Source organism: Sapajus apella, unplaced genomic scaffold, assembly GCF_009761245.1.
Source record: "Sapajus apella isolate SASKATOON/1434 unplaced genomic scaffold, GSC_monkey_1.0 scaffold144, whole genome shotgun sequence".
NCBI classification, from domain to species: domain Eukaryota; kingdom Metazoa; phylum Chordata; class Mammalia; order Primates; family Cebidae; genus Sapajus; species Sapajus apella.
In genome coordinates, this window is record NW_022437084.1 from 2,251,612 (window position 1) to 2,262,946 (window position 11,335).

At 49.0% G+C, this 11,335-nt stretch overlaps 1 protein-coding gene across 3 annotated transcripts; it reads left to right on the forward strand.

Annotated features, from left to right (window-relative positions):
* Nucleotides 1–1,117: 1,117 nt before the first annotated feature.
* On the forward strand, nucleotides 1,118–10,977 carry IZUMO2 (IZUMO family member 2). 3 transcript variants are annotated; one of them, XR_004264583.1, is made up of 8 exons: nucleotides 1,118–1,428; nucleotides 1,596–1,670; nucleotides 4,970–5,056; nucleotides 5,294–5,314; nucleotides 6,810–6,890; nucleotides 9,161–9,287; nucleotides 9,702–9,830; nucleotides 10,873–10,974. XR_004264583.1 is itself a non-coding variant. In XM_032264470.1 (7 exons), the coding sequence occupies exons 1-7, from the start codon at nucleotides 1,197–1,199 to the stop codon at nucleotides 10,913–10,915; spliced, it is 666 nt and encodes a 221-aa protein (XP_032120361.1). In that variant the 5' UTR covers nucleotides 1,118–1,196; the 3' UTR covers nucleotides 10,916–10,974. The 3 variants fall into 3 exon arrangements, 2 of the variants coding, with proteins under 2 accessions (XP_032120361.1, XP_032120362.1); XM_032264470.1 differs by lacking the exon at nucleotides 9,702–9,830; XM_032264471.1 differs by lacking the exons at nucleotides 6,810–6,890; nucleotides 9,702–9,830 and having other exon boundaries at nucleotides 5,294–5,296; nucleotides 9,168–9,287; nucleotides 10,873–10,977.
* The last annotated feature ends 358 nt before the right edge of the window (nucleotides 10,978–11,335 follow it).

Genomic DNA, 11,335 nt, shown 5'->3' on the forward strand with positions numbered 1-11,335 from the left:
CTATAGGAGGGTGGTTAAGGTGGGGCTGGGCCAGCCAGCCTTTACTTCTCCTATTGAAATGCAATGTGCAAGTCAAGGGGGAGGTGGTCTTAGATGCTTAGGTCTCCTTCCTCACTGCATGCTAGGCACCAGAGAGCCAGACCACACCTCCTGGCCTCAACTTTCTTAACTGTAACCGTATGACACTGTGTATTTGCTTCCCAGCAGGTAATGCAGTTTGTCACTATTTTATTGACTCATCTGTGTACCAGGTTTCACATTTCTCTTCCTTCCACTCCCTCCTGCTCCTGCTAGCCTGAACTCTATGAACAGAGACCCTGTTCATCTTATCTCAGTCTATCTCTGGCGCCTGACACATAGTAGGTGCTCAATAAATATTTGTTGAGTTAATGAATTTACGTGCCACAAGGGCAGAGGCCTCCTGTTTCGCTCAGCTCTACCTCTGGGGGCGTTGAACAGCACCTGGCACATGGTAGGTGTTCAACAAATATGTGTTGAATGTAGGCTGGGCACAGAGGCTGTAATCCCAGCACTTTGGGAGGCTGAGGTGGATGAATCAGTTTAGGTTAAGAGTTCCAGACCAGCCTGATCAATATAACGAAACACTATTTCTACAAAAAATACAAAAATTAGCTGGCTGTGGTGGTGAGCGCCTGTAATCCCAGCTACTCGGAAGGCTTAGGTAGAAGAATCGCTTAAACCCGGGAGGTGGAGGTTGCAGGGAGCTGAGATCCCACCACTGCGCTCCAACCTGTGAGACAGAGCGAGACTCCATCTCAAAAAAAAAAAAAAAATTTATCCAGATATGGTGGCACACACCTGTAATCCCAGCTGCTCAGTAGGCTGAGGCACGAAAATAGCTTGAACCGGGGCGGTAGAGCTTTCAGTGACCCAGGATCACACCACTGCACTTCAGCCTGGGAGACAGAGCAAGACTCTGTCTCAAAACAAACAAAAAAAACCAACATGTGTTGCATGAATAAATTTAAGAGGAATTCGTAAGTTCCAAGAGGGGTAGAGGAGATGCTTTCTGTTTTTTCTTGACTCTTTCTCTCTAGGTCCTAGAACCATGCTTGGCACATAGTAGGTGCTCAGCGAACACGTGCCTGTAACACCCTGATGCTCCCTGAGCCTCCTGACCTCGCCCTCGCCTGGGGGGAAGGGGCTCCCTCTGTGACGTCACAAGGGCCCCCGCCATGCCTCTGGCCTTGACCCTGCTGCTGCTCTCGGGCCTGGGCGCCCCTGGAGGCTGGGGCTGCCTGCAGTGCGACTCCTCGGTGCTGGAGGCCCTGAATCACCTGCGCTCCGCCCTCATCCCCAGTCGCTTCCAGTTGGAGCAGCTTCAGGCCCGCGCCGAGGCCGTGCTGCTGGGCATGGAGGGGCCTTTCTTCCGGGACTACGCGCTGAATGTGTTTGTGGGGAAAGTGGGTGCGTGCTGGGACAAGTTGGGCGGCGGGGTGGGCGAGACATGCTGGGGACCACGCCCCCAGGAGGGGAGGGGCCAGGCCTGGAGGGGGAGGGGCCAGGCCTGGACGGGGCGGGGGTCACTTGGCTCTCTGGGGACCCACTGGAGTGTCCTTTCCCCTCTCCCCCAGAGAGGAATCAACTGGACCTTGTGGCGTCCTTTGTCAAGAACCAAACGCAGGACTTAATGGGTAACTCTCTGAAAGGTAGGAGAGAGGAGGGGACGCCTTCTCCAGCACCCCTTCCCTTTCCACTGCTTGGCCCCACCTCCCTTGAATATAAAAATAAGAACAAAAATGCATGTCATGTAGCCTTTTTTTTTTTTTTAAGAGATGGGGTCTCACTGTTGCCCTGGCTGGAGTGCAGTGGCACCATCGCAGCTCACTGCAGCCTCGACCTCCAGGTCTCCAGCAATCCTCCGACCTCAGCCTCCAGAGTAGAGGACCTACTCTGGGACCACAGGTGTGTGCCACCACACCTGGCTAATTTTCTAATTTTTAATTTTTTGTAGAGACAGGGCCTCATTATATTGCCCAGGCTGGTCTCAAACTCCTGGCCTCAATAAATCCTCCTGCCTCAACCTCCCAAAGTGCTGGGATTACAGGCATAAGCCACTGCACCTGGCCATAAACCAATATACTTTTCTTTTTAGGCGAAGTCTCACTCTGTCACCCAGGCTGAAGTGTGCTGGCATGATCTTGGCTCACTGCAGCCTCTGCCTCCCGGGTTCAAGTGATTCTCCTGCCTCGGACTCCCGAGTAGCTAGGATTACAGGCACTCACCACCACACTGGCTAATTTTTGTATTTTTAGTAGAGACAGGGTTTCACCATGTTGGCCAGGCTGGTCTCGAACTCCTGACCTCAGGTGATCCTCCCACCTCGGCCTCCCAAAGTGCTGGGATTACAGGTGTGAGCCACCGTGCCCAGCCAAACCAAGAACTCTTAAGTCAGGATATTCCAAGGACATAGAGGTTACCTTCCAGGAGCCAGGCAAGAGCCAAATATATATATATATATATTTTTTTTTTTTTTGGTGGTGGGGGGATGTGCAGGGTTTGAACAACCCAGGCCTGCTCAATTAATCCTTTATTGCACAATAAGTCAAATAGGGGGAGCAGGGACCACAGAATAGCGAGTGCTGTGAGTAGGGGTGGGGATTGCGGCTTGAGGTAGGGCATCCAAGAAAGATGTCCTGGAAAAGGAGCATGTGAGAAAAGACGTGAAGGGGAAGGGAGGCAGCCATGATGGGGTCTGGGGGTCGAAGGGTGCGGGCACAAAGAACAGCTGGCAGAATCCCGGGGATGGGACTATGGCATATTCACAGAACATCCAAGAAGGCCGGAGCGGAGTGAGGGGGCGACACTGTCTCTGTGGAAGATGAGATACTGGAGTTAAAGGAAGGGAATGGATGCTTTGAATATTCAGCCAACAAACAGGATTTGTTGCCAGTCGTGCTGACAAATGGCACTGGGAAATAAGAAAAAGAAAGATGTCGGCCAGGTGTGGTGGCTCACGCCTGTCATCCCAGCACTTTGGGAAGCCGAGGCCGGCCAGCGGATCACGAGGTCAGGAATTCGAGACCAGCCTGGCCAACATAGTGAAACCCTGTCTCTACTAAAAATACAAAAATTAGCTGGGCGTGGTGGCGTGTGCCTGTAGTCCCAGCTATTCGGGAGGCTGAGGCCAGAGAATTGCTTGAGTTTGCAGTAGGCCGAGATCACACCACTGTAATTCCAGACTGGGCCACAGAGCGAGACTCCATTTCAAAAATGAAAAGGAAAAGAAAGGCTTCAAGGATGGCGCCAAGGATTTTGAATTGATCAACTAGAATCGTGACACATCCATTTACTAAGATGGAGTAGACTGGGAGGTTGGGAGTAGGTCTGGAGAATAAGGGGGGCTTCGTATTGGCCTCAGTGGGTTTGAGATGCCTCTGAGACATCCATGTGGATATCCTGACCGGATGGTTGCATATATAAATCCCACCTTCAGTGAGCCCTCTGGGCTAGTGCTATAAAGGTGGACGGCATCAGTGTATAGAACAGCGCCATCCAATAGAAACAGAATTCAGCCACAAATAGGAGTCACATATGTAATTGTAAATTTTCTAGTAGCAGCTGGGACCGGTGGCTCACTCCTGTAAGGCCAGCATTTTGGGAGGCTGAGCGGGGTGGATCACCTGAGGTCAGGAGTTTGGGACTAGCCTGCCTGTTCAACATGGTAAAACCCTGTCTCTACTAGAAATACAAAAATTAGCCAGGCACGGTGGCGGATGCCTGTAATCCCAGCTACTCGGGAGGCTAAGGCAGGAGAATTGCTTGAACCCAGGAGGTGGAGGCTGCAGTGAGCAGAGATGGCACCATTGCACACCAGCCTGGGTGACAAGAATGAGATTCTGTCTCAAAAAAAAAAAAAAAAAAATCTAGTAGCCACATATTTAAAAAGGTAAACAAAAGCAGGTGAAATTAATTTTGATAATAACCTAATATATAAAAATCACCATTTTCAATATGCAATCCACATAGGAATTGTCAAGATATTTTTATAGGTTTCTGCACGTCTTTGAAATCAAGGGTACATTTTATACCTATAGGACATCTCAATTCAGACTAGCCCATTTCAACTGTTCAGTAACCACATGTGACTAGTGGCCACCACACTGGACAGTGCAAGTCCAGGTAATATATAAAGCCATATGGATTGAAATCATGAAGGAGTGAGAGTAGACAGAAAAGAAAGAGGGGGCCTGGCACGGTGGCTCATGCCTATAATCCCAGCACTTGGGAGGCCGAGGTGGGAAGATCTTCTGAGGTCAGGAGTTGGTGAAACCCTGTCTTTACTAAAAAGACAAAAAAGTCGCGGGGTGTAGTGGCATGTGCCTGTAATCCCAGCTACTCAGGAGGCTGAGGCAGTGGAATCACTTGAACTTGGGAGGCAGAGGTTGCAGTGAGCCGAGATGGGCAGCAGAGCGAGACTGCATGTTGAAGAAAGAAGAAAAGAGAAGAAGAAGGAGGAGGAGGAGGAGGAGAAAGAGAGGGAGGAGGAGGAAGAAGGAAGAAGAGGAGAAGGAGGAGGAGGAGTGGAGGAGGAAAAAGAAGGAGGAGGAGGAAGGGGAGGGGGAGGAAGGAGAAGGGGGAGGGGGAGGAGGAGGAGGAGGAGGAGGAGTGGAGGAGGAAAAAGAAGGAGGAGGGAGGCAGGGGAGGGGGAGTAGAAGGAAAAGGAAGGAGAAGGAGGAGGAAGAGAAGGAGGAAAAGAGAAATCAAGTCCACTTACCAGATGAGGAAACTGCGGCCAAGGAAGGTTGGTTTTGCCTAGGCCCCACACAGAAGCTAGATGCAGGATCTCCCTGGCCATAGATTTGCCCAGCAGACCCTTAGTCATCCTGGTCTTGGTTGCTCCTTATAAATGAAAAGGAGCTTCTTCATCTCTTCTCCTGGAAGCTGCAGGGAGCGGGGTGGGCTTTCTGGGTGCCTCCTGCCCCACAGAGATCCTTTCTCTCCTCAGATGAGCCTCTGCTGGAAGAGCTGGTGAGCCTTAGGGCAAATGCGATCCAGGAACTCAAGAAAGTTTTAAGATCATATGAATTAAAAGGTGCAGCATGCCTCTCCGCCAATCCCCTCCCCTTCTCCCTTATCTCTTGATTCCCTTTTCCCACTTATCCTCCCAAACTCTCTCACCTCCCCTATAACTCAGCCTTCTTCATTTCTCCCCAATCTTCCCTTCTCTCCTTTCCCAGCCTTGCCCCTTACCCCATCTCCCGATCCCTTCCCAATTAAGTTTTCAAGTTGTCATCCCAATTTAACTCACCTCAGCTCTTTTATCCTGCAGCCTGCAACGCCAAAATTTGCCGTGAGTTCTGGACCATCTATCTCTCCCTTCTCTATTCTCCTAACCCGCTTCACCCTGTCCCCCCAAATCAAGTCCTGCTACCATTCCTTACTCTCTTTGGTGGTTCCCTCACCCCAATGCCATGGTACTAGGGAGATTTGCTTCTTAAAGGCTTGTGAAAATAAGGACTACCTGCAAAACTGTTTCGAAGGTATGTAAGTCACAGTGAGCTAAGCTACGTTGTATTAACAAATAAACCCTCACATCTTAATGGTTTAACTATTTTTCTCTCACCCAAATTCCACTGAAAGTTGAGTGACACTTCCAGGTGGTGACTCAGGGATCCAGGCTGCACACACACAGCAGCTTCTAAGCAAGCTTCAAACGGGAAAGCAAACGGGAATCACCCTGAGAGTTTTATAGCCAAGCCTGGACGGGAGGCACATGATTCTACTCACTTTCCATTGGCCAGGACAAGGTCACATGGTCGCAATTTACTGAAAGGCACCCTGGGAAATGTAGTCCTCCTGTGTGCACCAGTAGAGGAGGAGGCCAGGCACCCAAAGAGCAGACATCTCACCAGTGTCTGCAAAGGAGGCTCCAAATTAGGAAAGTGCAAACTCAGAATTAAAAAACGTTTAATTAGCAGGCCAGGCGCGGTGGCTCACGCCTGTAATCCCAGCACTTTGGGAGGCCGAGGCGGGTGGATCACGAGGTCAAGAAATCGAGACCATCCTGGTCAGCATGGTGAAACCCCGTCTCTACTAAAAATACAAAAAATTAGCTGGGCATGGTGGCGCGTGCCTGTAATCCCAGCTACTCGGGAGGCTGAGGCAGGAGAATTGCCTGAACCCAGGAGGCGGAGGTTGCGGTGAGCCGAGATCGCGCCATTGCCCTCCAGCCTGGGTAACAAGAGAGAAACTCCGTCTCAAAAAAAAAAAAAAAAAACAACGTTTAATTAAATGTTCACAGTAGGATTTTTTGTTTTTGTTTTTGTTTTTTTTTGAGATGGAGTTTCTCTGTTGTTGCCCAGACTGGAGTGCAATGGTACAATCTCGGCTCACCGCAACCTCCGCCTCCTGGGTTCAGGCAATTCTCCTGCCTCAGCCTCCCGAGTAGCTGGGACTACAGGCACGCGGCATCATGCCCAGCTAATTTTTGTATTTTTAGTAGAGACGAGGTTTCACCTTGTTGACCAGGATGGTCTCGATCTCTTGACCTCGTGATCCACCCGCCTCGGCCTCCCAAAGTGCTGGGATTATAGGCGTGAGCCACCGCACCCGGCCAGGATGTTTAATCTACTGAACGACTGCAACTGAATTTAACTCTTCAATGAGTATATAAAAATTATTTTGTATGTGAACTATCTGTGCATTTTGCTCAGTTCCTCTGCTGTGCAGTGGGACCTGTGAAATTTAGGCGAGCCAAGGGACCCCATCTCCTCGTTCTCTTCTTCCTTCTCACCCTTGCCGGTCTTCTGATATCTGCCCTTACTGCTCCCTTTCCCCTTGCCTAGGCTTGCTAAAAGAAGAGGTGTTGGACTGTTTACATTGCCAAAGGATCAGTCCCAAGTGTATCCACAAAAAGTACTGCTTTGGTAAGCTTCTGGAGGAAGGGGAAGACACGGGACAGGCATGCAAGCGGTTAAGACAGCCATGACCCACTAGATATGGGTTTCCAGGCTCCCACATGCAGCCTCGAATCCTGCCCTTACCATTTGCTTAGAACGTGACCCAGAAGTTGCTTCTGTATTCTGAAATTCACTTTCCTCCATCTGTTACATAGAAAGACTCCTCCGAAACTTTAGAATGCCCCTAGCACCAGAATGGCAGATGCTAGAAAAACATTTTATTCTCAGCCCTTGCTGTACCCAGGGAATTTGGAAGGATATAGGATATACTGAATTCACTCATTCATTTATTCATTCAGAAACCTAAAAAACATATTTATATATATATATATATATATATATTTTTTTTTTTTTTTTTTGTGAGACAGAGTCTCACCCAGGCTGGCGTGCAGTGGCACAATCTCGGCTCACTGCAACCTCCACCTCCCGGGTTCAAGCGATTCTCCTGCCTCAGTCTCCCAAGTAGCTGGGATTATAGGCTCCCGCCACTGCACCTGGCTAATTTTTGTATTTTTAGTACAGATGGGGTTTCACTATGTCAGCCAGGCTGGTCTCAAGGCTCCTGACCTTGTGATCCACCCATCTTGGCCTCCCAAAGTGCTGGGATTACAGGCATGAGCCACCATGCCCAGCTTAACAGAATATATTCTCATAGCAGAAATAATAGTACAGTGAACCCACATATATCTATCCAGATTGAATCGTCATGCTGTATCTTTTCACATGCTGTTCCCTCTCTGTGTCACACTGTTCCCATCACTCCCTCACTTCATTCAGGTCTCAAAGGTCACCTCCTCAAACAGGCCTCTCTGATCATAATCTCAAAAGTAGCACTTACTATCAAATTATGGGTGTTTTTGTTTTTGTTTTTGAGATGGAGTCTGACTGTCACACAGGCTGGAGAACAATGGCATGATCTCAGTTCACTTCAACCTCCACCTCCCGGAGTCAAGCAATTCTCCTGCCTCAGCCTTCCAAGTAGCTAGGATTACAGGTGCTCACCACCGTGCCCAGCTAAATTTTGTATTTTTAGTAGAAGGGGGTTTCACCGTCTTGGCCAGATTGGTCTTGAACTCCTGACCTTGTGATTCACCCACCTCAGCCTCCCAATGTCCTGGGATTACAGGTGTGAGCCACTGCACCCAGCCCAAATTATTTTAACGATTAACATTCTTCCATATTTACTTTACCTATTTTATTCTTTGCCACAGTATCTTAAATCACAGACAAAAAGAAAAAAAGAAATCACAGACACAGACACTATGCCCCATACATCATGTACCTCTAAAATTAATGACATTTTCCTAAGTAGCCACTATGTTGTTTCCATGCCCACCAAACCTAGCAACGATTCCTCAATGTCAAATAATTCCAGCTCCCACTGGAATTGGGACCATAATTCCATAATTGTCCCCAGAATATTTTTTACAGTTGATTTGTTCAAACCAGGCAGGGTCCAATGAAAGGAATTCTTATATCATTCAACTGTAAGGGTTTTCACTTTTTTTAAATCTAGAACAGTATTTTTTTGTTTGTTTTTTTTTTTTTTTTTTTTTTTTGAGACTGGGTCTTGCCATGTTAGTCTCAAACTCCTGGGCTCAAGTGACTTGCCCACCTCGGCCTCCCAAAGTGCTGGGATTACAGGCATGAGCCACTGCACCCAGCCTAGAACAGTTTCTCTTATCAGTTTTTTTTTCCTCCATGACATTGACATTGAAAAAAAAGGGGGGAGCGTGTCCTAGAGAGTATCCCACTTTTGGATTTGCCTGTTTGCTTCCTTTGGCTGGTATTTAGGGACAACAAATATTTTGAGCACCCTACGATGCCCCAAACTGAGGAACGGTGGAAGGGGAGACAGGGGTAGTTCCTGCCCTCATGGAGACCACATTTTCCTGGTGCCCGGAGTTAGACTGGGTTTCTCAACCTCAGCATTGTTGAGATTTGGAGCCAGATGGACCATTCTTTGTTTCAGGGGCTGTCCTGGTTATTGAAGGATATTTAGCAGCATCCCTAGCTTCCACCCATCAGAGGCCAGTAGCATCTCCCTCCCCATTATGACAATCAAAAATGTCTCCAGACATTTCCAAATGTCCCTTGAGGGACAAAATTATCCCTGATTGAGAGAGCACCCCCACCCCCCACACCTGCCCCAGGCTGCTGAATGAATAGTGGGGTGGATGCGAGGCTAAGGAGCGGCAGTGACTTGGAGGTCGGGGCTGTTTCGCCACCCGCCGCAGTTGACAGGCAACCCCGCGTGGCCCTGCAGTACCAGACGGACGGCAAACACCCGAGGAACCAAGCTCTATTGGGCACCCTCATTTCTGTGTCTCTGGCTGTCTTTGTCTTCGTGGTCATCGTGGCCTCGTGAGTCATCCTTGCTCCCTCCTCAGTCCCCCATGTGACCCACTGGGCCCCTCAAAAATGGCGACTCCCTGGATGGGTCACTGTGTACTTTGGAAATCTCCTCTTCAGTCACTTTAGTCTCTGTCTGTCTTTTTCTCTCTCTGTCTCTCTCTTCCCGCTTCTCCCTCCCGCCCCCTGCCCCACCATACCTCTCTCTCATCTGTATTTCTGTCTCTTTCTCATTTTCCCTTTTCTCCACCTCTGGGCCACATTACAACTTCCCTGGGTCCTCAGCACTTTTGCCTTTGTGGGCCTCTTCTTACATTAAAAGCAAACCAAAACCCCTAAAAATCATATTTTGTGGATGCATCCGTAGAAAGACAAATATCATCCAAGATGGCCTCATTATGTTTTTTTTTTTTTTTTTTTCTTGAGACAGAGTCTTGCTGTGTCACCCAGGCTGGAGTGAGTGACATGATCTTGCAACCTTGGCTCACTACAACGTCCACCTCCCAGGTTCAAGCGATTCTCCTGCCTCGGCCCCCTGAATAGCTGGGACTACAGGCACCCACCACCACACCCAGCTAATTTTTGTATTTTCAGTTGAGATGGGGTTTCGCCATGTTGGCCAGGCTGGTCTCTAACTCCTGACCTCGGGTGATCCACCCACCTAGTCCTCCCAAAGTGCTGGGATTACACGAGGGAGCCACCTCGCCCAGCCAGTGAATGCTCTTAATAGCACTTAGCACATGGGGAGTGCTCCATGCGGGCCAGCTCTCACTACGCACTTGCTCAGGCTCTCTTCCAACTCTGACTCTCTCCTCACTTGTCTATCTCCCTGTGTATTCGTTTCCTATTGCTGCTGTAACATCACTACAAATTGGGTGACTTAAAAGCAGTGCATTCTCTGGGTTCTGAAAGCAGAAGTGTGAAATCAAGGGGTGGGCAGGGTTGGTTCCTTCCAGAGCCTCTGAGAGTGAAACCACCCTGTGCCTGTGTCCTAGCTGCTGGCAGCTGCTGGCGGCTGCTGGCAGTCCTTGGCATTCGTTGGCTTCCTTCTAATCGCTGCCTCTGTCTTCACATGGCTTGGCTTCCTGTGTGTCCATCTCAAATCTCCCTCTCCTTTCTCTTCTAAGGACACCTCTCTTTAGATGTAGGGCCCATCCTAAATCTCATGTCACCTTAATTACATCTGCAAAGACCGTGTTTCCAATTAAGGTCACGTTCCCAGGTACTAGGAGTTGGGTCTTGGGTATATCTTTGGTGTGGGGGACACAGTGAAACCCACTCTACCCTGCTTCCTCCCTGTCTCTACCTTCTCTGTCTCCATTTCTGCCTGTGTCTCCTCTTGTCTTTTTAGACTCTTTCTGTTCCCACATTTTACCATCACCCCTGGTCCCAACTTTTCTCTCCCCTCTCCTCACCAACTCCTATTGGCAGAGAACCCTGAAAATCTGCCCAGACACCCACGATGTCACTGGATGAGCCAAATGAGACCAAAGATTGGAGGGAAGTTATAGGGGGTGGGGAAGTTATGGGTCCCTTGATCTGGAGGAGCCTGAAATTATCATTGTAACCTACAGGCTTTTTCTCTCTGTACATACAGGGCTTGTACATACAGGCAAAACCGAAAACTCCTGCTGCAGTAGGACAGTGGTTTGGGGTTTGTAAGGAGAAAGGAAAATACATTTAATAAAATTGATGACAATCATCAATATCTCTGTCCGTTTTCTGGGTACCCTCCCCCTAGTTGGTGTCCAGCTCTGTTTCTCTACCTGACTGGGCGCTCCTCAAAAGCTGGGACCAGATCCCACTCATCTGTAGACAGCCATTATCCCAATTCAAGGTAGAAGTGACTTGGATCTTCAAAAAGGATGGACAACATATTGTAAGGGTCTGAAGGGACAACCATTTCTCCTCTAAGAAGGAAATGCATCCGAAAGGACATGAGCCAGTGCAAGCCTCGAGGATGGTTAAACAGAGGAAGAGCAGTGGTCAATGTGGAAGGCACAGGGTTTCTTCTCTATCTGAACTACAATTCTTCACCCTCTGTGCACCTGTATACTAGA

Bases quoted from the DNA above. Each gene is read 5' to 3' on its own strand.
- IZUMO2 (XM_032264470.1), top strand. From the start codon at position 1,197: ATGCCTCTGGCCTTGACCCTGCTGCTGCTCTCGGGCCTGGGCGCCCCT. The intron at 1,671-4,969 runs GTAGGAGAGAGG...TTCTCTCCTCAG, and splicing joins AATGGGTAACTCTCTGAAAG to ATGAGCCTCTGCTGGAAGAG. The intron at 6,891-9,160 runs GTAAGCTTCTGG...CACCCGCCGCAG, and splicing joins CCACAAAAAGTACTGCTTTG to TTGACAGGCAACCCCGCGTG.